We start from the raw sequence: 24937 nt of genomic DNA on the forward strand, positions 1-24937 counted from the left end.
ATGATCCTATATCGAAACAAATATTTATCACTATAGATATTACATTCTTTGAAAACAAAATATATTTTTAAAAAAACTCCTCTTCGAGGGGAGAATTCTACCTAGAAAGATTGCTTTTGGGAACTGTCTCTACCAATCCCTATTTTCTAGTCAAATTCATTAACTACTTTCACTCTATCAAACTTATCTAGCCAACAACTAACTAGTTCTATTGATACTCCTAAACCCAAATCTTCGACACCATAACATGCTATTGAATAGTTTAGTTCAGGGGGAGATATCACTATTATTAAACATTAGCTTTGTGTTTATTCAAGATAGAAAACTTTAGAAAAAGGTCAATATTTACTCTCCTTAGTACAATCAAAAGTCTTAACCAATAACAGATCCAAAGACAAGTAACCCTAATCCTTCCTTAGTTCTTGATATTTTTATTACCATTAGAAAATGAATTGAATCCTATATCTAAATGTGTTATATTATAAATTGTCTCTAGCTAAGAATACCCATTGAAACTCCTATGAGATTATACTATGATATTAAGGCTGCTATTAATATTACCCATAATTCAGTGCACCATGATTAAATAAGGCATGTCTAAGTAGATAGACATTTCATAAAGGAGAAAATTAAAGAATGAATTATTTGCATGTGTTGTAATCCTACAAAGAAGCAATTGATAGATATTCTTACCAAAGAGCTTCCAAAATTTTCTTATGAGGATCTAACTAGCAAGTTGGGATTGATTGACATTTTTGAGTTAGCTTGAGAGGGAGTGTGAAAAATCTCATGATTAAGAGATTTTGAATCCGATAATTAAAGGAATCTATCTCCTATTTGGGCCACTCAATTAGGACTAAATAAGCCTATATTATAGGAAATAGATTAGAATAAAATATTGTATAAAATTAATTTTCTTAGTTATATAGTTAGTAATCAACCTATATATATATATATATATATATATATATATATATATATATATATATATATATATATATATATAGTTCCTTTGTATACAAAAAAGATGATGAATGAGAAAAATTATATTCTCTTATGTTCATATCACATCATATTAAATATATATAGAATCTCTTATTCATAAAAGAAAATAAAAATGTAATCTCTTTTCTCCGTGGATAACATCCTTATGGATTTAAACACCATAGCATGTATTGGTTAATAGATTTACTATCTAATGGCACATTTCTTATAGGATGCTAGCGAGTCACCACTGTTCACATAATATTCATAAAAATTAATTCATTTTAGTAAAAGTATTTTTTTTACTAAAATAAATTAATATTATAAATTTTTTTTTTATTTCATATCATATCATTTTTACTATGTACTAGACCTATAGGAAGTAACCCTATCTTATAGATAACTTCCTTGGTGGACTTAAATGCTTTCACACATATCGTGCCATGGGTTTAATATCTAAGGGCACATTTCTCATAAGATAACACATCACTTTTGTTCACTTAATATTCATAAAATAATCTATTTTAGTAAAAATAATTTTTTAATCCTTTTACTAAGACTACTATTGGTTATAATTTATACTATCCCATCATCTCCACCTTGATGAACTTGAATACCATCCCTTCGTCAGTTTGGAGGTTTACTATCACTGGAATCTATAATGGTATATAAGCCTATGGTAAAATAATTATTAAGAGCCTAACTTGAAATTAAAATTTTATATAATAAATACAAAATACTCAATCATAATTACCTCGTATCAACACAACATACTTATACATTTTTAAGAAACACTAAATCATGATTCTTGATTTTTTTTAACATGATAATAAATTAAATAATTAATTATTTAACTATCTAATAACTTAGATGATATAAATATTTATTATATCACGTATCAAATAAAATAAAATTAATATTTTAAACACGAGATTCAATTTATTCAAATGACTCATCGGATATATGCTTAACAAAAAATTAATACCAGGATGTCAACATGGTATGAAATTAATAATTGATCACGTTGGATGTCATAACAAATTAAATATGAATATTTATTACTTTATAGAACAAGATTAATATTTCAAGAATAATAAATTTTTATACAATGAAATATATATGCTCAAACATTATGCTTAAAATGACTAAGAGTTAAATATTGCTGGAGCCTATGTTTCTATTTCATTTAGACACTTTAAGCATTACCCAAGAACCTGTGCAACTTATTCTAATTTAGTCCTTTATTTCCTGTTTCATCCAATTATATGTATTATAAATACTCTTTCAAATAAATCAAGTATTGCTTGCATGTCATTGGCAGACTCTTAGTTTAATTTATCAAAATCACCCTTTTAAACACCATTGAAGCCTAATTTTAGTATATGATTTTTTTGTCTCTTAATAAGGATGTTCACATAAATTAAGGATTTTTTGAATATTTTTTGTCTCTTATCATAGGAGTTTTAAAGTTAGCTTGTTGTTGGACTCCTTATGGGTAGAAACTGTGTTAGCTCATCAGTCCAACGTACACTAGACCACATGGTTGGCTAACATTCAATGAACTAGGTCAATCAATGCTTATGGACCAATTCCCTGAGCCGATGAGTATCTATCGATTGATATGTGTAGTTGTAAGTTAACTGTGTTTTAGTTACTTGGTTTCAGATATATTAGGTTTATCGTAACTCAACTAATGTTTTTTGTTTCCCTATAACAACTTCACTGTGACTATTTTCACAAATAAGTCTATTATAGATTGCTTATTTTATTGAGTATTCTAACTAGGAACCTCCTACTCCATTCATTTAGCATATAATAACATGCAAAATGATTCCCTAAAAAATTGTTTATTGTCTAATGTCTCTAATTAATCTAAGTGAACTTTTAAAAAATTATATTACACTAGCTAAAATTGTCTAAATTATTTTTCGATGCAATATTATAGAAGTAAAATGTACCTTTGAATCCATTCATCAGCCATTACCTTTCTTCCTGTTATTTGCTTATCCAGCTAACTTTACTTAATTTTATGTTTATGCTAAGAAGAAGTGCATCAAGATAACTGAATTCTTTAAGATCATGTATATATAGCTGAATTAATAAAAGATGGATATTTTATGAAATTAAATAACTGTTATCGTGAAATTCTAAAGCTAATTCATAGAAGGTCAAATTACAAAATCAATAAGCTCTTGAGGGTTACAATAATAACAAACATATATCGTAAATTTTAAAAGGAATCTGACAGTATCTAGATCCTTAAATTTGGATTCGAAATGGGAAAAGATATAATTTGATTTGTAAATCAGTCCTTAAAAACTCCAAGTGGATCCTCAAAACCTTACAGATTAGTCCCTGAATATTATGAATCAATCCTCGAATATTATAAATTTGTTCTTATGATAATACAAATCATTCTTGACATAATTTGGATAAATTTCCAACATTTAACAATTCTTTTGAATTAGATTGGCATTTAATTGATTTGAATAAGTTTAGTACTTAATATAAGTCTTTCAATTAAATAAATCAATTTGTGTTGTCAAACTTACAAGGACTATGCTAACTTCCACATATGACTAATAGAAACTAGGATAAAGAGTTGCCTCACCAGCTGTAGAAACTCTTAGACTAGTAATAAAAATTAATTCAAATATCTTATGTTCTAAAATCCAAAATAGATTTATTTTTAAGAAATAGATATGTTCATACATAATCTTAGTTTTACACCAATATCCACAATCAGCAGCAAAATCAAAGATAAACTTCTACATATGACTTATGTGTACATTAAATAATAATATCGATTCGTGGAATGTATTTATATCGATCATAGTAAATAATATAAGCATCCACAAATTGAAGAAGAAAATTTTAAAAAGATTAATATCAAGGAGATAGAAAGGAATAACAAGGTATTAAAGAGATGATCCCTATTGCTTCTACCTAACTGTGATAGAGAGTCATGCTCTCTATCACAGTTAGGGAGAAGCAATAGTGGCAATAAGTAAAAAGGGAGAGGTTAACCCTAATCCTAGGCTTCACTTATGAAATCCGATTACAATAGTACCCCTAATTAAAAAAATTAGGGTTTTCAAAATTCCAAATAGCAGACCTAATCAAATCAACCATTTTACTGTCTCCATGATTTTCAACCAGTTATGTGCCTTCACATTCGATTGTCATGACTTTCCCCATAACATCATAGGGGCAGAACCAATCATCATAAGCATCAAAGTTCTGACAGGTCTAATGTCTTTTCAACATTTGAAGTAACCGATGCGCGAAAGTTTTTCTAAAGGATAAAATGGACATCGGGTCCTTTTTCTGATTCTAAGTTTGTTGTTTGGCAGTTGGCACCAAGTTGAATAGCAAGAGAGAAAAGAATTGAACTGAATTCCAATGGGGGTTGCACCTCATTGGACTGAAATTAAAGGACACCAGCTGCTTACTATATTGTCTCAGCTAACGAGCAAATGAAAAGATGGACTTAGCAGTATTAGAGAGATGCGGGTGAGAGAGAGAGAGAGAGAGACGAAAGAAGGGGAGACAAGAATATTACTTTTCATGAAAGATAAAGAATAAGCAGATAATAGAGCGACAGGATGTAAAGTCAAATAGATCTTTCTACTTTTCTTTTCTAATTTTCCTATCGTACAACTTTATAACTGTAGCTATATACCTTCAATTAGGCAAAATTCTACTCAAACAAGATACCTATAAGCATAAAAATAAATTGGTTGATAACCAAGATCAAAAGATATAGGCAACTACTTATAAAAAGTTAATTCGACTTAGAGCTCCTAGAAGAGTAAACACAACAAATGATGAAACCTAAAAGAAAATTTCTCAAACACAGCCTAAGATTCATCTAAGAGAATGCTTCTAGAATAACATAAGATATAGCAGTTCTGTATCTACTAGAGACTCATTGTGGAAAGGATCAGTTTTTAGTAATTACTCAATCCCAAGAAGGACAATTATAGTTTGCATGTCAAATGCAGTAACAGAAACATAGCCAATAGTTGTGTAAAATAATCAATTTGAAGAAACCATGACGAAGAACCAAATTATTGCAAGTGCGTTCACCAGTGTTAGATATCTACTATACATACTCTTATAGTAAAAATTTGTCCAGAGATCTGTCAGCAGCTTATCAAACAACATGGCAGATATTAAAAGATAAAACATAAAACATATACCTGCTGTGGAGGCAAAACAGCACTGAAGGCACCATCTGGATAATACCCAAACCAAGATGTCTCTGGGGGAATCAAAATTGTGTCATGTTCAAACTGCAAAGAAATTGAGGACAAGTGAGATTTACAGTACCATTTAGAGATCAATATGCAAAATAAAGAACAATTCCATTTAACTAGATATTCAGGAGCACCATATTGGATAGTCCTAACCAATGAGAAATACACCGATCAAAATAGAAAGCGAACAGGACAACTGAAGATTTTCTAAACTCACCATTATCAGAACCAAATTCTGTAAGCTACTAAATCTTTCCTTGTATGTAGAATTCCGTTCGGTGGGCAGTTCATTGTTAAGCTTAGGAAGAAACTTGCATCCTTCCAAATACTCTTGGATATCCTTGAAAAAATGAGATGCAGATTTTCAGAAATGAAAGGCAATTAATTGATGGTTGCTATATGAGTACTATCAAGGCAAAACAAAGAAACTGCATGACAGAAAATTATAACTAAAATAAATTAGTGAATATCAAAAGCCACATGCGTTTGGGTTCAGTCTCAATCTACTTGTGCACCTTAATCCGATGGCAACTTCAAAAAGTTGTCACCGACAAAAAGTGAATTCTTATTGACGAAATAGATCTAAAAAATGGTTCCTTTAAGTTCCATGCTATATAGCTTGTATCAGGTATGACAAAATTCAGATTTTAGCAAATGACATGTTTAATATTCTAAGGCTATAAGGATATGAGGCCAATCTTGATGCCACGACAGGATTACTCCCTTGTGACCTGTCTAACTATAATTCAAAATTCATCTTATTTTCAGGATGCAGGACATAATCATCCTGTTTTTTGAAAATGGTATGCGGATGTGAGCAAAAATTATAAAGATAAATATATGAATATTTCTAGATACAGCCTAAAAGAATTAATATATTTAAACACTTTGACCTTTATAGTTATTCTTTTATCTTTAGAAACAAACTTAACTATTTTTAAAATTATTTTAATGCTAAAAATTAACAAAATATTTAAAATAAAATATTCTCTTTTCATAGTGATGAAGATTATGTTTGATCCCAGCTGAGTCCAATTAGGGTAAGTTTGAGTATATAAGTTCGTTGAGTTCAAAATACTGTTCTAGTCTAAATTCAATTAAATTCTACCAGGTGTAGTTTGAGCCAAATTTTGTTTGTTCTGTCTCAGTAAGATTCAATTTTAGTCCATCTTGAAGTTGTACTAAGGGTCCTATAACTGAAGGATTCTTAGTAGCAATATATAGTTTGGATGGGTGAGAAAGTTAGATAACTTGTGTTAGAACCCAGGTTTTGATTAGCTGAAGCCCAATGTGTCATTTTGTTAAAAAGAATCCTACTGGGACTTAAAATCTCTGTTGCAAAAGGAGGATAAAAGGCATTTAGAAGAGTACCAAATGTTCAAGGTGCATCGTTTAGATTGTGACACTCTTTAGCAGTAGACTCATCTCAGGTTAAAAAGGCTTGTGCAGGACTTACCCTGACAATGGAAGCTTCAGATCAGTGATGGTTTTCTCCTGATGATGCTCCAACCTTAGGAGATTCTACCATTATGCATGTCCATATGGTAGAAATTCAACCACAATTGAGGCTTCCTTGCACCTACTCGCATTCCACTTGCTTAGCATCACAATTGAGGTTTTCTCCTGAGATGTGGGCTTCCATACTAGTAGTAAAATCAATTTCTCCCTCAGGAGATCAATAATACATAGGGGCAAGGATTAGAATACCGAATTCCATGCCAGTGTCAACTTGGCATGGCAACAACTCATTCTATAGCATGCCCCTAGTGCCATATGAAGTAACATGTCAGGGCCCCTCAAAGTGATGTTAATTGCTAAAGGTTCTCCATGCATCAGCATCTCACAGTATCCTGATGGAATGATAAACATGATATAGAAGCTTCTATGGTACACACTCTGTAAGGGTAGATACTGTTTTTTTTCTCAAATTCATGCATGGAAGAGATCATTTAGTATGGGTAACAATTCCAGTTTATAACACGTATAATACATGGTAGACTTGCTACATTCAACATGACTCCTATTGATTAGAAGCAAAACAATGTCCATGTTCAGCAAATGTATAAGGCTTCAAAGTTGTCAAGTTTTGATGAAAAGATGAAAGGGCAACATATTTATGAGAAGAAATTTAAACATCTTACAGAATTACAAGTTAGCAGTTTGGAAATCCCAACAAAGAGATCAGATCAAAGCATGCGGAACAGCACTTCAAATCAAATAAAAGGCCATAAAAGGCTCAATAATTTTTGTTTTCCTAACAAGAACAAGTTTGGTATATGTATAATTTTTCTCTAGAATAATAAAAGTACATAATGAGATAGTCTCAGATACAAATATTTTTCATGCTTAGTGTGGATTACTAGAAGATCAATGTGACAGAATCTTATAGGTCCAGTGAAAAAAAAAAAGCAATACTCACAGTTGGAATTTTGAGATACCCGCTAGGAGCCAGATGGGCCTGCAATTGATTAATCAGAAGTTAGAGGTACCAAAATATACTTGTACTAAGACATTCAGGATCATTTTACTTTAGAAATGTTGATATGGAGGAAAACTTAAGTCACCATCTAAATTGATAGCTGTGGCTTCAAAACACCAAAGTGGCAAAATACCTGCACATAGTCAGAATAGACTTTTGATTTGATGAGGTCATCCACAAGCATGCAGATAATCCCAGACTGCAATAGATAAACATTGCAAGAACAACATTAGCCTTACAATTAAAGCACAACTCCTCATACTACTATCGCAATTTTCACTTCTGTGAGGAACTTAATTGTTCTTCACCATCTAACTTTTAAATTCCAATTTTTCAAACCCTTCAGGAAGGATACATCTGATTGTATTTTCTGAGTCTGACCATCCTAAAGCTGATGGAATTTGTGACAAGATAGTGTTCAATAAATAAAATATTAGTCATTGCAAATGTGAAATTTAACTACTACACTTACTGTCTTGTTTGATTCTCTCCATGAAATCAAGAGGGAGAGAAACACAGTTTATGATTCACCTTAAATGCTAGGTCTTTTTTATAAATGAACGAATCCTTTTACCAGAAGTAATCATGTAGTATCAACTCAAGAGTGATTAGGATAAATGAAGTTCCCAATAAGTTCAAAACTCTAATCGTTGGTTTATCAATAAAGAAATGTCTCCAGGAGTAGAAAATGAGAACATGACACCATTATAAATATAAATCAATGAATCAGAATATTGTTTGGCTAAGTAAAGAGATATAAGCATGATGGAAAGAAATATCAATTTGACAAAATTTTTCAGGTTATAGCTTTGATTTCTCCACATGTTTAATTCTGTAATAGCAGGTTTCTAAGTTACACATCTATGCTGATTTGACTAATTGGTTAAACTATCATGGACATTGACCACATATGCCAGAATAAGCATGAAAAGATTGATTCCAGGACACTTACACCACATAGCGGTACAGAAGCAGTACCAGCATGAGGTCCGCCTAGTGAGATAAAATTTTTTACCTGTTATATGTTGATCATAAGAAAACCTTCCATAAGGAAATGTTCATTGATTACTGGTAACTGATACAGAATCTCTAAAACATAGCTAGAAAAACAAATACATATAAATTTATGAAAACCTTCATAAATTAATTAATCTAATGGATGAGAAATCAACTAAAGAAGTCAATTTAAAAATTATTAAATAATAGCGTAGATATGATTTATGAGTGTGGAGGGCAATTTTGGTACTGGAAGTGACTTTCTTCTAAAAGAAACAATTTATCTTTCTGTACAAAATCCATCGCTCATAATTAATGTGATTGAAAAATGAAGTTGCTGATTCGTTAAATGCAAGTCCAGTTCTAGCATATGTAGTTTACAGTGCATCACATTCTTCTAGTTTAAATCTACAAGAAAATTCTTTCCTAAAAAATTAAATTAAAAAAAGTACCTTGCCGGATTTGTGAAGGCACTTACTTTTCCTAGCTTCATATTTGCAGTTACTCTCCTCTTTTATGGAAAATTTTTGGAAATTTTCTTACAGATTAGTGGCTGAAACAACTAAAAATTTGACTTACAATACAATAATGCTCCTCATAACCCAATTATTGGGACCAATATATAACCAATCTCAAAATTAACACTCATGGCTATCATATATCATTAATTTTCTGCAAACATCTGGAAGAAAAGTCAACTTTTGACCAAAGTTAAGTTTTTAGGTTTTACTATCCACTTCATTTCCTCCAAAGAAACTAATTTTTCACTAGAATAGACGAATTCAGGCTGAATTGCATTTGCAACTAGTTTGACAGTTAATAATGCTGATAACAGAATAAGCAGAGTAATCTAGCATCACTTTGTTAATGTGCCATATTGAGAAAATTCAATTTGTGGACCATGCATGTTGACAAGAAACAGCAATTTGATCATAAGTGATGAGATTAATGCAAATAAAGAAAACACAACTACAAGTAGTCAACTGTGATGGATCTAGTGGCAAAGAAATGGATGGGGTTGTTGGTTTTGTAATCAGTGGATCTAATGGACAATGTACTTATGTTAGTTGCAGGTATCCACAAGACAAAGCCATCCTATGCTGTGAAGCCAATGCCATTTTGGAAGGTCTTCAAGCTGCTATGCACATGCGAGTTCAGCTGATTATTGTTGATTCTAACTGACAGACATTTTGATTAACAGAACTACTATACCATAAATATTTCTCAGTTATTATACTTTTTTGAAGCCTTCTCTATTATTCATGTTTCTAGGGAAAGTAATAGGTCTGCAAGCTGACTGGCTAAATTTGCCAGAACAAACAAATCAGAGCATACTTTACTATGCTTTGATTTTTTGGGGAACAGTGTAATGCCTGGGATTAAGTAATAATTATTTTTCCACTTTTTGGAAAAGAAAAAGTAGTTAAGTTATCACTATGATGATAATCACTGCATTGAGTGAAAAGAAAACACCTAATGTCTGTATTTCCAAGTAGTGAGTAGCTTGTACAATCATGTAAGCTTATATCAGTGCCTTTTGACAAATCCTGAGGATAAAAGAACAAAAGCAACAAAAATGTGTTTCTTTAAAACATTATATGAATTTTATGTCTTACAGGAGGTCCATTATCGCAGAATTCAATAACTGCTCGACCAATTAAGTTTCCCTGCAAACAACAGTCAAGAAAAACCCTGTTGATTAATTCAAATGATGACATGAGAAAGGGAATATTTAGCATGCAGTATCTGACTCCACTACAACTACAATAACCAAACATAACAAGTTCAATGTAGGTAGTGCGGAACAAAAAAAAAAGGGTAGGAATATCCAAATGATCAGGTGTGTGGGCTTTGTTGTCATCATCATTGTTGGTGCTGCTAGTGGCTACGAAATTTAAGTTAAAGTTTTCTTTGAACTCTATTATACAACAGTGTATAACGAACTTACAGACCCACCATTGACAACATTCCTGACGTTCCCTAAGGACAGCCAAGTTACTGATTGCTAATTGCTAAGGTTGTAATTTGCAAAGAAAAAACCGCCTATTACCAGGTGCAACATGGAAGCACTAAGATTGATATTGACCGCAACCAGAGAGACACGGTGTACACATACAGAATGGCATACTGGCACTCGATAATATTTTGAACTGATCAGTATCATCTAGACCAGAGAAAAGGGGAGGAGCAGGAGGAGAACAACGAGATATTCCAACAGGTGGAGGCAGTGATTCAAATGAGGAGGCGGTGGCGATGCAGCAGGGTGAAGAATGTGACAGGAAGGAGGAAGAGACGATGGCATCGATGTGAAGGAGAGAGAGAGAGAGAGAGAGAGAGAGAGAGATGACACGAGAGAAGAAGAAGAAGAAGAATAAGAAAGCATCAAGAAGTTGTCAAGCCTCATTTTGGATTAAATGCATCTTGATTGATAGTCAGACTAAATGTTGATCCTTATTCACCAACGTAGCAGAGTTTTAAGTCGCACCATACATGACACTTAGTATATCAAAAGGGTCAAACATTCAGTGCTTAGGAACTTGAATCGGGATATGGAGCAATCTATTTCGGGTGGTCTGGGTTGGTTTTCTAAGGGACAACAGTCTTAGGAAAAAATTGGTTTCTCTTTCGCCTTCTTCTCTTCTCTCCCATTTCTTTTACTACTCCCCCTCTTCTTTTGTTTTTTCGGTAGAATGGAGCAAGATCGACCATCTCCTGCTAACTTTGGTTGACTCTTGATCAATTCCATCTGATTTTGTCAATAAAATTTAGAAATGGTGCAAAACGGGATTAACCATGGTTGTGTTGGGTCCGGTCTACACGTGAAGTTGGACAATTGTGCCTTTCCAGCTCAAATCATTAATTAAAAAAAATAAAAGAGATATAAGACAGCAAAGGTGAGAGAGAGAGAGAGGACAACGTGTAGTGAGAGAATGATTAGGATATGATGATCAGTGGTCAAACGGTATCAGTTTTAGTTCAAATTTTATATAGAGAATTCTTACAGCAAGCTTTATAATTCTAATGGTGTTGATATACAGTTTATCCTCTCCGAGATACTTTCTTGCTATATCTACTTTGTGAGATCTAGAATTCTCTTTTGATGAGATCCATCTATATGATGATGATATGTTATTCTTGAGTCAAGATATATGTTCTTGATATTATTATGATCCTCTGGTTATTCTAGAGAAGATTTACTGTAAACCTGTTATCATTACTATTGATAGTGAAAGTTTAAGATGGACTACGGCCCCATGGTTTTTCTCACATTAGGTTTTTCACGTTAAAAATTTGGTCTCATTGTGTGATTGATTTATTGCTCTATTGTTTATGCTATGATGGTTGATATTTGTATTTTGATATCAAGTTGGTATTTTGATTAGGAACCCATTTCGATACACAAAGAGAAAAAAGAATTATTCCGTTTTAACAAGTTTTTCCCAACAAGTGGTATCAGAGCAAGTTGTTTTTGGGTGCTAGTTTTCTTGTATTATTGAAATGGAGCAGTCAGATAGTATGATTAAATTGAACTTATCAAATTATTCCACTTTGAGGTGTATGATGGAAGATTTACTTTATTGCAAAGATTTGTATAAGCCTATCAAGGTTAAAGATAAACATTCTACTATGGACGATAAAGAATGAGAAGTTCAACATAGAAAAGCTATTGCATATATTAAAAGATGGATGGATATAAACTTGCATGAGTATATTTCTAATGAAACCAGAGCTTATATTTTTTTGCAAAAGTTAGAAAATCTCTTTGCGAAAAAAATAGTAGGAAATAGAATTTCTCTCCTAAGAAGGCTTATAAATTTGAAGTATAAAGATGGTGGTAATATTGTTGAGCATATAAGCCTATTTCATAGTTTTACAAATAAGTTGGTTACTATGAAAATAAATATAGATGATGAGATGCAAGGATTATTACTTCTCAGCTCTTTACCAAAAAATTGAGAAACGTATGTGGTGACAATTTGTTACTTCACGCTAGAGGGGACTCTAACTATAGATATTGTTAAAGACAGTTTGCTAAATGAAGATGCTAGAAGGAAAGAACAGGGTGAATCTTCTTTTGGTGCATTTGTTACTAAAAAACAAAAAAAACGTGGAAGAAGTCATAGCAGAAATCCACATAGTTATAGAGGAAGTGTTAGGATCGAGAGCACTAAGAGGGGGGGGGGTGAATTAGTGCAGCGAAAATCTTTCAGCGATTAAAAACGAAAACTGCGTTCGTTCGATAAAAACTATTTTGATGCAAAAGCCAATTCTAAGATTACTTATGATTAAGTGCAGTTTATGTCTAAACACAGTTTGCGTCTAAGCGCAATTTATGCAGTTTGCAGTTTGCGTCTAAATGCAGATTGCGTCTAAGCGCAGTTTGCATCTAAGCGCAGTTTGCGTCTAAGCTCAGATTGCGTTTAAGCGCAGTTTGCGTCTAAGCGCAGTTTACGTCTAAACTCAGATTGCGTCTAAGCGCAGTTTGCGTCTAAGCGCAGATTGCGTTTAAGCGCAGTGCAGTTTGTGTCTAAACGCAGTTTTACGTCTAAACACAGTTTTACGTCTAAACGTAGTTTTACGTCTAAACGCAGTTTGCGTCTAAACGCAGTTTTACGTCTAAACGTAGTTTTACGTCTAAACGCAATTTACGTCTAAACGCAGTTTTACGTCTAAACGTAGTTTTACGTTTAAAAGTAGTTTACGTCTAAAACACAGTTTTACGTCTAAACAGAATCAAGACGTAAACGTAAACTGCAAAGAAACTTGTTCGCAGAAATCAGTTTGCAGTTATAAACAGAATCAAGACGTAAACGTAAACTGCAAAGAAACTCGTTCACAGAAATCAGTTTGCAGTTATAAACAGACTCAAGACGTAAACGTAAACTACAAAGAAACTCGTTCGTAAAAGCGCAGAAGACAGTTTACAGTTATAAATAGAATCAAAATGTAAGTGTAAACCGCAATGTAGAGATCGTACGAAAACAACGATTTACGTCTGAATGCAGATTTGAAAAGAACAGAACTTAGAAACTTGTTCGTAAAAGCGCAGAGAGCAGTAGCTATGTAGGAGGTTTGCAGTAATGATAAAGTGCTCAAAATGAAAGCAAACCAGAGATTTAGAGTGGTTCGGTCAGTCTTGACCTACTCCACTTTTGGCTTCCTCCACCGACGAGGTCACCGACGTCAACTAGAAGCCTTCCTTCAATAGGCGAAGGCCAACTACCCTCTTATAGATTTACTCCTTTTGACGGGCTTAGGAGACAACCCTTACAGAAGTTTTCTCTCCTCTCTTTACAACTTAAACTTGAAGAATAGAAAGAGGAGAACTAGCAGTTTTGAGCTCTAAGAAACACAGAAAGATAGCAAGATTTCGAGTGTGTGTTCTGTGCTTTTAGTGCTGAATGGGTGGGGTATTTATAGGCCCCAACCCAGTTCAAATTTGGAGCTCAAAACGATCAAATCCCGGAATTCCGGGATCAGGAGGTTGTACCTCTTGACTGGAGAGGTTGCACCGCCTGGCAGAGCTCGAAGACTGAGCCCAGGCGGTGCCACCTCTTGATTGAGGCGGTTGCACCTCTCTGCCAGAGCTCGAAGACCGAGCTCAGGCGGTGCCACCTCTCTGTCAGGGAGGTTGCACCGCCCAGTCTTGCTCGAAGACTGAGCTTAGGCGGTGCCACCTCCTGGCTGGGGAGGTTGCACCACCCAGTCTCACTGGGAGGCTTAGCCCAGGCGGTGCCACCTCCTGGCTGGGGCGGTGCCACCTCTTTCACTATTACAGCTCACTTGGTTTGGCTCCAAACTTAGCCCAAACCAGTCCGAACTTGGGCCTAATTGGCCCCTACTTGGGTTATAGGATTAACACCTAATCCTAACCCTAATTAATATGCTAACTATGATTTTAAAGACATTTTCTAAGCTATTACAAAGTCCGCAAGTCAAGACTTCTTCTGGCGAGCTTCCGGCAAACTTCCGACGGTCTTCCGATGAACTCTCGGAAACCATTCTGCGGACTCCCGGCAAGCTCCTAGACTTCACGATTTGTTCTTAGCGAGTTCCAACAAGCTTCTTCGGCAAGCTCCGATCTTTCTCGGCGAGCTCCGCGAACTCCCAACGAACCTTCCGGTGAGCTTCCGAAAAACCCTTCGGCAAGCTCCCAACTCATTCTCGGCTAGTTCCGGTAGCATTCCCGATGAACCTTCGGACTTTCGTCGAACTCTCGAACTCGCAACAAATCCTTCGCGCTTGACTCCGACACTTTGTTTCGCTTTATGTCTTCATCGTTATCATAGTTAATCCTGCACAATTAAAACAAAACTTCGATCGAGACAATTAATCCTAAGCAATTAACCAAGTTGTCCGGCATGTCATTGGTCCCTCGACGCTTCGTCTGATTCTTCGGCGCATCGTCCTCTCCTGCGGCCTATTGCCCAATCGGCCAGTTGAATCCGCAACTCCGATATCCTTGGCACAATAACCGCTCTTCTTGGCCCGATGCCCGAGTCCACTGCCCGAAGCCTTCTGTCGATACGTCGACCGATCTACCGTCCCGACGTCCAATCTTCTGACATGTTCCTCCGGCACAACATGATTTTCCTGCTTTAATTGTCTCATCCTGATCAAAGCATCCTGCGTCACTCAAAACGCAGATTAAATTATAAACATATATCAAGTAGTTTCATCATCAAAATACGAGATTCAACAATCTCCCCCTTTTTGATGATGACAACCACTTGATGACGGAGTTAAACCTAACTCCCGGAGTTTAAACAAACTCCCCCTATCAATATGCCATATTGATAGAAACTCTTAGATTCAAAAATCTAAGCAACATGTCATCATAAACGGAGTTAACCTTAACTCCCAGAGTTTAAACAAACTCCCCCTATCAATATGTCATATTGATAGAACCTTGAATTCAAACTGAATTCAAGTCATTGCAATATTCATCATGAATACTTGCAACACGTTATCATGATCTTATGCATAAACTTATGCATGTCATGTCATCAAATACTTCTCCCCCTTTGTCATCAACAAAAAGGAGAAGTACCACAATCAAGTGTTTGTGATATTGGTTCAACTTATTGCATGAAAAACATAATATCAAGTTTTATCATCATGCAGTTTTGAAGCCGAAAAATTTAGCAAATGTTACATCATGCTTAGAACATTCAAGCTATCAAGTTTTAGATATGCAAGTTTTACAGCATACAAGATAGCACTTTTATAACATGCAAGCTAGCAATGTTGCAACATTTTAGAACTTGCAAGCTATCAATTTAGAGATGTTCAAGAAGGCAACTCTTGCTTCTTGAAATATGCAAGTTGCAAGCTAGCAAATTTTTACGATATGCAAGTTTTGCTTCTTGAGATAGGTAAGATAGCACTTTTGCAATTTTTGTTTGGCAAGCTTGTGATGTTCAAGATAACAAGCTCTTTCTTCTCTTTTGAGAAGTGTCATTTTTGCTTTCGTTGCAAAGTGCAAGCTAGCAAAATGCCAAACTAGCAAGAGATAATGTTTTACATGAGGCAAGCAAACAATTTGGCAAGTGTTACATTTGCATCTTCTCTTTAGATGTGCAAGAAAATAAACAAGTTTTTGCATTTTCTTGACATTTCAAGCTAGCAATTATCGGTGATGTTCAAGATAGCAATTTCTTCTATTTTGTAATTTTTGCCTTTTTCTTGAATTGTGCTAGCAATCTATCTCCCCCTTTGTCATTGTCAAAAAGAAGGGAAAAACCCTTTACATCAATTTCTAAATTATGACAAAGGTAAGTAATCATTCTTATTTGTGCATCATTATAGTTTCAATGCACAAATTCATTAACATTACATTTCATTTTTTTATGCATGATACCGAAAAATCAATCATCATCATGAGCATATCAAACATGATATTCAAGCATTCATGATATATCATTTTGGCAACATAATCATGGATATTCAAACGATGGTATCTAAATGTCAGAATTCATTACATCCTATTATGCATGATCATTGACTCCTCATTTGTATTTCATGCATTATTTCATTTCATCTCATAAGCAATATCAAGAAGAGTTATTGGATGATGAGATAAATATTTTATGAATACACGGAATATATAAGTGTTTCATGTATTCATATTATCACATGAAGCATATTATCATTTTTAAGATTCATAACATGAATAACGTTATTACTATTTCATCAAAATCAATTTTGAGATTCACACAATATCATGAAATCATTAATCTCGATAAGATGGGAAAAGCATTTTCTTTTTAAGTGATTCTTTTAACACATCATAAAAAAAACTCATTCATAATTCAAGTGATTTACAAGATATCATAAATGAATTTATCACTTGTATTTCATCAAAATCGAGAACTCTAGAGATAGAAAATGATTGAAGCATTTAACATGATTGATGCATGATTCATATTTAAAGTGTATCTTATGTCGTAAATACGAATCAAGCATTTGTCAAATCTGAAATCATCCTCAAAATTACATTCAATAAATTCATGTATGACAAGCATAGATTTATTGAAAAATCAATAAGATAGAGGATTACATTTCAAGTGTTCATCAATTGTAGCATTTCATCATATGGTAAGATATCAATGCGTAAGACTGTGAAGCAAGATTTTGTTTGATATCTTGATACAGGGCATGATGTACACATTTCGAATATTTTAGCAAGTGTAGCATTGCATCACATGGTAAGATATCAGCTCGTATGATGCAAATTTTTGTTTGATATCTTGATACAGGGCATATAGCAATGATAGCAATCATATATTTCTTGGTGATGCAAGCATAGGATAATCATAGCATAGTATTTATAGCATCAATTCATATATTTCTCCCCCTTTTTTTTTAAGTGTTTCATCTTAAGTGATCGATTTCATGTTAGCATGCCTTTTCATTTATGTCAAATGAAAACATGCATCAATGTTTAGGATCGTGAAATGAATTTCATCATAAAACCGTCAATCACAAAAATCATCATGTATAACTTTAAAATCTCAAATCTTTATTCTTATGTCAAAATCATACATTATATTTAACAAACAAAGACAATGAAAAATATCAAGCCTTCCAGACAAAAGCCATGTATCGTCATTGAAAAGCAATATGAAAATCATCAAAATATACATTCTTGCTTCTCAAGCACATAAATAAGATTTAATCTCACTAGGTGTACAATCATTAGATTTCTATCTTGCATTAACATAAGACATGCAATTTTCATTATCATTTTCAAAATTACAAGCATGATCATATTTTTGCATTTTCATTATCAAATTATTAAAAATGTAATTTTCAAGAAAATTTAAAGAAAAAAAAAATGCATCATGAAAAACATCATGTAATTTCGAAGTAAATTAAAGGCATTTTGATTACCTCAGCGTCGAAAGGCGTAAAGGCGTAGTTTGCCACCTTGCCTTTGTTGATTTTCTCCTCGTCTTCAGAGGAGCTCGATTCATCCCAATTTTTGTTCTTCTTCTTGCGTTCAAAGCAAGTAGTTCCGTTCTTTTTACTTTTTAATTTTTGTTTCATTTGTAGTTTAAGTTCACCATCACTTGAGCTTATGCTCGAGTGGTCTTCAAATGTTCTATGTCCCAAATCCTTCCTGTTCTTTGGAAGGTGGTTCTCAAGTTCTTCACGTGCATTGCACGTCATTTCATATGTGATCAATGAACCAATTAGTTCTTCAAGTGGAAATTGGTTCAAGTTTTTCGATTCTTGAATAGCAGTTACTTTTGAATCTCAAGTTTTAGAAAGTGAGCGCAAAACTTTGTTAACGAGTTCAAAATCCGAAAAGCTTTTACCAAGTGATTTTAAACCATTGACGACATCCGTAAAACGGGTGTACATGTCAACAACGGTTTCGCTTGGTTTCATATGAAAAAGCTCGAAATCATGCAGTAAAATATTAACTTTCGAGTCTTTGACTCTACTAGTTCCCTCGTGCGTGATTTCAAGAGCGCGCCAAATATCGAAAGCCGTTTCGCACAAAGAAACCCGATTGAACTCATTTTTGTCCAAAGCGCAAAATAAGGCATTCATAGCCTTTGCGTTTAAAGAAAAATACTTCTTCTCTAAATCCGTCCATTCGTTCATCGGTTTAGAGGGAAGTTGAAAACCGTTTTCAACGATATTCCATAAATCCAGATTTAGAGAAATCAAGAAAACTCTCATTCAAGTTTTCCAATAAGTGTAGTCCAATCCGTTAAAGAACGGTGGACGAAAGACCGAAAAGCCCTCTTGAAAGCTATGAAGAGCCATTTCTCTCGGGTGTAAATCCGAAATGAGAAAAACCCCGCTCTGATACCAATTGTTAGGATCGAGAGCACTAAGAGGGGGGGGGGGGTGAATTAGTGCAGCGGAAATCTTTCAGCGATTAAAAATGAAAGCTGCGTTCGTTCGATAAAAACTATTTTGATGCAAAAGCCAATTCTAAGATTACTTATGATTAAGTGCAGTTTATGTCTAAACACAGTTTGCGTCTAAGCGCAATTTATGCAGTTTGCAGTTTGCGTCTAAATGCAGATTGCGTCTAAGCGCAGTTTGCATCTAAGCGCAGTTTGCGTCTAAGCTCAGATTGCGTTTAAGCGTAGTTTGCGTCTAAGCGCAGTTTACGTCTAAACTCAGATTGCGTCTAAGCGCAGTTTGCATCTAAGCGCAGATTGCGTTTAAGCGCAGTGCAGTTTGCGTCTAAACGCAGTTTTACGTCTAAACACAGTTTTACGTCTAAACGTAGTTTTACGTCTAAACGCAGTTTGCGTCTAAACGCAGTTTTACGTCTAAACGTAGTTTTACGTCTAAACGCAGTTTACGTCTAAACGTAGTTTTACGTCTAAACGTAGTTTTACGTTTAAAAGTAGTTTACATCTAAAACACAGTTTTACGTCTAAACAGAATCAAGACGTAAACATAAACTGCAAAGAAACTTGTTCGCAGAAATCAGTTTGTAGTTATAAACAGAATCAAGACGTAAACGTAAACTGCAAAGAAACTCGTTCACAGAAATCAGTTTGCAGTTATAAACAGACTCAAGACGTAAACGTAAACTGCAAAGAAACTCGTTCGTAAAAGCGCAGAAGACAGTTTACAGTTATAAATAGAATCAAAATGTAAGTGTAAACCGCAATGTAGAGATCGTACGAAAACACCGATTTATGTCTGAATGCAGATTTGAAAAGAACAGAACTTAGAAACTTGTTCGTAAAAGCGCAGAGAGCAGTAGCTATGTAGGAGGTTTGCAGTAATGATAAAGTGCTCAAAATGAAAGCAAACCAGAGATTTAGAGTGGTTCGGTCAGTCTTGACCTACTCCACTTTTGGCTTCCTCCACCGACGAGGTCACCGACGTCAACTAGAAGCCTTCCTTCAATAGGCGAAGGCCAACTACCCTCTTACAGATTCACTCTTTTTGACGGGCTTAGGAGACAACCCTTACAGAAGTTTTCTCTCCTCTCTTTACAACTCAAACTTGAAGAATAGAAAGAGGAGAACTAGCAGTTTTGAGCTCTAAGAAACACAGAAAGATAGCAAGATTTCGAGTGTGTGTTCTGTGCTTTTAGTGCTGAATGGGTGGGGTATTTATAGGCCCCAACCCAGTTCAAATTTGGAGCTCAAAACGATCAAATCCCGAAATTCCGGGATCAGGCGGTTGTACCTCTTGACTGGAGAGGTTGCACCGCCTGGTAGAGCTCGAAGACTGAGCCCAGGCGGTGCCACCTCTTGACTGAGGCGGTTGCACCTCTCTGCCAGAGCTCGAAGACCGAGCTCAGGCGGTGCCACCTCTCTGTCAGGGAGGTTGCACCGCCCAGTCTTGCTCAAAGACTGAGCTCAGGCGGTGCCACCTCCTGGCTGGGGAGGTTGCACTGCCCAGTCTCGCTGGGAGGCTTAGCCCAGGCGGTGCCACCTCCTGGCTGGGGCGGTGCCACCTCTTTCACTATTTCAGCTCACTTGGTTTGGCTCCAAACTTGGCCCAAACCAGTTCGAACTTGGGCCTAATTGGCCCCTACTTGCGTTATAGGATTAACACCTAATCCTAACCCTAATTAATGTGCTAACTATGATTTTAAAGACATTTTCTAAGCTATTACAAAGTCCGCAAGTCAAGACTTCTTCTAGCGAGCTTCCGGCAAACTTCCGGCGGTCTTCCGATGAACTCTCGGAAACCATTCTGCGGACTCCCGGCAAGCTCCTAGACTTCACGATTTGTTCTTAGCGAGTTCCAACAAGCTTCTTCGGCAAGCTCCGATCTTTCTCGGCGAGCTCCGCGAACTCCCAACGAACCTTCCGGCGAGCTTCCGAAAAACCCTTCGGCAAGCTCCCAACTCATTCTCGGCTAGTTCCGGTAGCATTCCCGATGAACCTTCGGACTTTCGTCGAACTCTCGAACTCGCAACAAATCCTTCGCGCTTGACTCCGACACTTTGTTTCGCTTTATGTCTTCATCGTTATCATAGTTAATCCTGCACAATTAAAACAAAACTTCGATCGAGACAATTAATCCTAAGCAATTAACCAAGTTGTCCGGCATGTCATTGGTCCCTCGACGCTTCGTCTGATTCTTCGGCGCATCGTCCTCTCCTGCGGCCTATTGCCCAATCGGCCAGTTGACTCCGCAACTCCGATATCCTTGGCACAATAACCGCTCTTCTTGGCCCGATGCCCGAGTCCACTGCCCGAAGCCTTCTGTCGATACGTCGACCGATCTACCGTACCGACGTCCAATCTTCTGACATGTTCCTCCGGCACAACATGATTTTCCTGCTTTAATTGTCTCATCCTGATCAAAGCATCCTGCGTCACTCAAAACGCAGATTAAATCATAAACATATATCAAGTAGTTTCATCATCAAAATACGAGATTCAATAGGAAGATCCAAGTCTAAAAGAGATATCAAATGTTTTCACTGTAATAGGCTAGGTCACATGAAGAAAGAGTGTAGGTTTTGAAAGTGAGAACAGAATGAAAGGAAGAAAAATGAGAAAGAGACCAATACAGTTGCTGTTGAAGATGATATCATTATTGTTTGTGATGACGGTTGTGTCAGTCTTGCAGCTCAAGACAGTAATTGGGTAATTGACTCTGGTGCTTCATTTTATGTTACTTCTCATGGTGATTTCTTCAGATCTTACACTGCTGGTGATTTTGGTAATGTCAGAATGGGAAACAGTGGTATATCTAATATTGTAGGTATTGGAGATATTTGCTTAGAGATCAGTATTGGGAGCAAATTGATACTTAAAGATGTAAAGCATATTTCAGATATTCGTCTTAACTTAATATTTATAAGCAGACTTGATGATGAGGGCTTTGCATATTATTTTAGTGAAAGCAAATGAAAACTCACTAACGGTTCTCTAATTGTGGCAAGAGAAAAGAAGCTTAACTCTTTTTATGTCATGGAAGCTAAGCTGCACAAAGGAGAGATTAATGCAATTCTGAAAGGTGAAAGTATAGATCTTTGGCACAAGAGGCTTGGTCATATCAACGAGAAGAGACTTCAAACTCTTGCTAGAAAGCAGTTCTTACTAGAGTTGCAAGGTACATCTCTTAAATCTTGTGATCATTGCTTAGTTGGAAAAACACATAGAATTGTATTTCATATATATCCATCATCTAGAAGATAAGATGTTATTGATTTAGTTCATACTAATGTTTGTACTATGCAAACTAGGACTCTAGGAGATGCTCTTTAATTTGTTACTTTTATTGATGACCATTCTAGAAATGTTTGGGCTTTTGCTTTGCAATTTAAAGACCAGGTACTTGATGTTTTCAAAGAGTTTCATATCAATGTTTAAAGAGAAACTGACAGAAAGCCAAAGTGTGTTCGATCAGATAATGGTGGCGAGTACAGGGGTCCTTTTAAGAATTATTGTAGATTCCATGGAATCAGGCTTGAGAAAACAGTTCCTAAAACTCCTCAGCAGAATGGTGTGGTAGAAAGGATGAATAGAACTATTGAAGAAAGGATTAGGTGTATGCTTTCTTACGCCAAGTTACTGAAGTCATTTTGGTGGGAGGCTATGAGAACTACAGTTGACCTGATAAATCTTTCTTCATCAGTTCCTCTAAAAGGTGATGTTCCAAAAAGAGTATGGAAAGGAAAAGATATATCTTATAATCACTTGAGAGTCTTTGGGTATAAAGCATTTATTCATATTCCCAAAGATGAGAGGTCTAAGCTTGATAATAAGGCAAAAGCATGTATCTTCTTGGGATATGGTCATGAAGAGTTTGGGTATAGATTATGGGATCCAGTGAACAAAAAGATTATTAGAAGCAGAAATGTTATATTTCTTAAAGACCAATTGTTTGATGATGATGATAATATTGAGAAGTCAGAAATCTCTATTTATATTCCTTGGAGTTTGGGTCCAGTTCCTTCACTTATAGTTCATGATGATCATGAGGGTGATGAACAAGAAGATTGTAGTGAGAATGTAAGTGATGATACTCCTACAGTTGATGATGTTGAACCAACTGAACAAGCACCTCTACCACCAGTTGAGATTTCATTGAGAAGATCCACTAGAGAGCAATAACCATCTACCAAATATCCTTCATATGTGTTATGCTTACTGATGGGGGAGAGACAGAAACTTACCAAGAAGCTATTTTACATGAGCATAAGAATGAGTGGGTTAATGTCATGCAAGAAGAGATGAGATCCTTGCTTGAGAACCACACCTATGACTTAGTAAAGTTACCTAAAGAGAAGAAAGCTCCAAAAAATAAATGGATTTACAAATTGAAGTTTGAAAATAATAGCTCACAACAAAGATACAAGACACGACTAGTTATGAAAGGATTCAGTTAGAAGAAAGGTATTGACTTTGAAGAAATATTTTCTCCTGTGATGAAAATGTCCTCTATCTGAGTTGTTCTTGGTTTAGCTGCCCGCTTGAATTTAGAAGTTGAGCAACTTGATATGAAAACAGTATTTCTTCATAGTGACTTAGAAGAAGATATTTACATGGAGCAACCAAAAGGTTTCAAAGTCAAGGGAAAATAAAATATGGTGTGTAAGCTTAGGAAAAGCTTATATGGACTCAAACAAGCACCTAAACAGTGGTACAAGAAGTTTGATTCCTTTATGATGAGCCAAGAGTATGATAGAACCACATCTGATTATTGTGTGTTTATGAAAAAATTTTCAAATGATGATTTCATTATTCTCCTACTATATGTTGATGAAATGCTGATTGTTGGTCATGGTGCTCGTAAAATTGAAAAGCTTAAAAAAAAGCTAAGTAAGTCTTTTGCCATAAAAGACTTGGGATCGGTGAAACAAATACTTGGCATGAAGATTTTTTATGATAGGAAAAAAAAGAAAGATTTGGCTATCTCAAGAGACCTACATTGAAAAAGTTCTTGAAAGATTCAATATGAGCAAAGTCAAAGTAGTTTGTTCTCCATTTGCAGGTTATTTCAAGCTTAGTTCGAAACAATATCCTACAAGTGATAAAGAAAAAGAAGAAATATTTAGAGTACCTTACTCATCTGCAGTATTGATGTATATTATGGTTTATACTAGACCATGCAGTTGGAGTTATCAATCGATTTCTCTCTAATCTTGGAAAGGAACATTGGGCAGCAATGAAATATATATTAAGATATCTAAGAGGTACTTCCAGGTTATGTTTATGTTTTGGTAATGATAAACCTGTGTTATAAGGCTATACAGATATAGACATGGTAGGTGATACTGATTCCAGGAAGTCCACTTCGAGGTTTTTGATAACATTTACAAGGGGAGCAGTCTCTTGGCAGTGTAAGTTATAGCATTGTGTTGCTCTATCAACCACAGAAGCAGAATATATAGTAATTACTGAAGCTTGTAAGGAAACTTTATGAATGAAAAGGTTTCTACAGGAATTGGGCTTGAAACAGGAAGGATATACTATTTACTGTGATAGTCAAAGCGTCATTCACCTCTCTAAGAATTCAACATATCATTCTAGATCCAAGCATAGATGTAAGATGTCACTGGATTCGTGATGTGCTTGAGATGAAAGAATTATAGTTAGAAAAAGTGTATACCAATGAGAATAGCTTAGATATGTTGACAAAGTCTTTGCTTAAGGAGAAGCTTAAAGCATGACAATTGGGCCTTTGGAGCTCAAATCATTAATTAAAAGGTAAAAGAAATATAGGGCAGCAAAGGTGAGAGAGAGGGGCACCGAGCGTGCAGTGAACGCGTGCA

The 24937-nt window shown here is 35.2% G+C and overlaps 1 protein-coding gene across 1 annotated transcript in view; it reads right to left on the reverse strand.

Annotated features, from left to right (window-relative positions):
• LOC135649886 (uncharacterized) overlaps nt 1-24937 on the reverse strand; it is a 32941-nt gene that overhangs the window by 4880 nt on the left and 3124 nt on the right. Inside the window, exons 6-11 of the mRNA XM_065168817.1 lie at nt 10335-10385; nt 8675-8737; nt 7856-7921; nt 7663-7701; nt 5461-5583; nt 5187-5279 (exon numbers count right to left, since the gene is read on the reverse strand). Of these exons, the coding sequence (XP_065024889.1) occupies nt 5187-5279; nt 5461-5583; nt 7663-7701; nt 7856-7921; nt 8675-8737; nt 10335-10385 (435 nt within the window). The remainder of the gene's footprint in view (nt 1-5186; nt 5280-5460; nt 5584-7662; nt 7702-7855; nt 7922-8674; nt 8738-10334; nt 10386-24937) is intronic.

The sequence above is a fragment of the Musa acuminata genome, chromosome BXJ3-9, assembly GCF_036884655.1.
Source record: "Musa acuminata AAA Group cultivar baxijiao chromosome BXJ3-9, Cavendish_Baxijiao_AAA, whole genome shotgun sequence".
Lineage (NCBI taxonomy): Eukaryota > Viridiplantae > Streptophyta > Magnoliopsida > Zingiberales > Musaceae > Musa > Musa acuminata.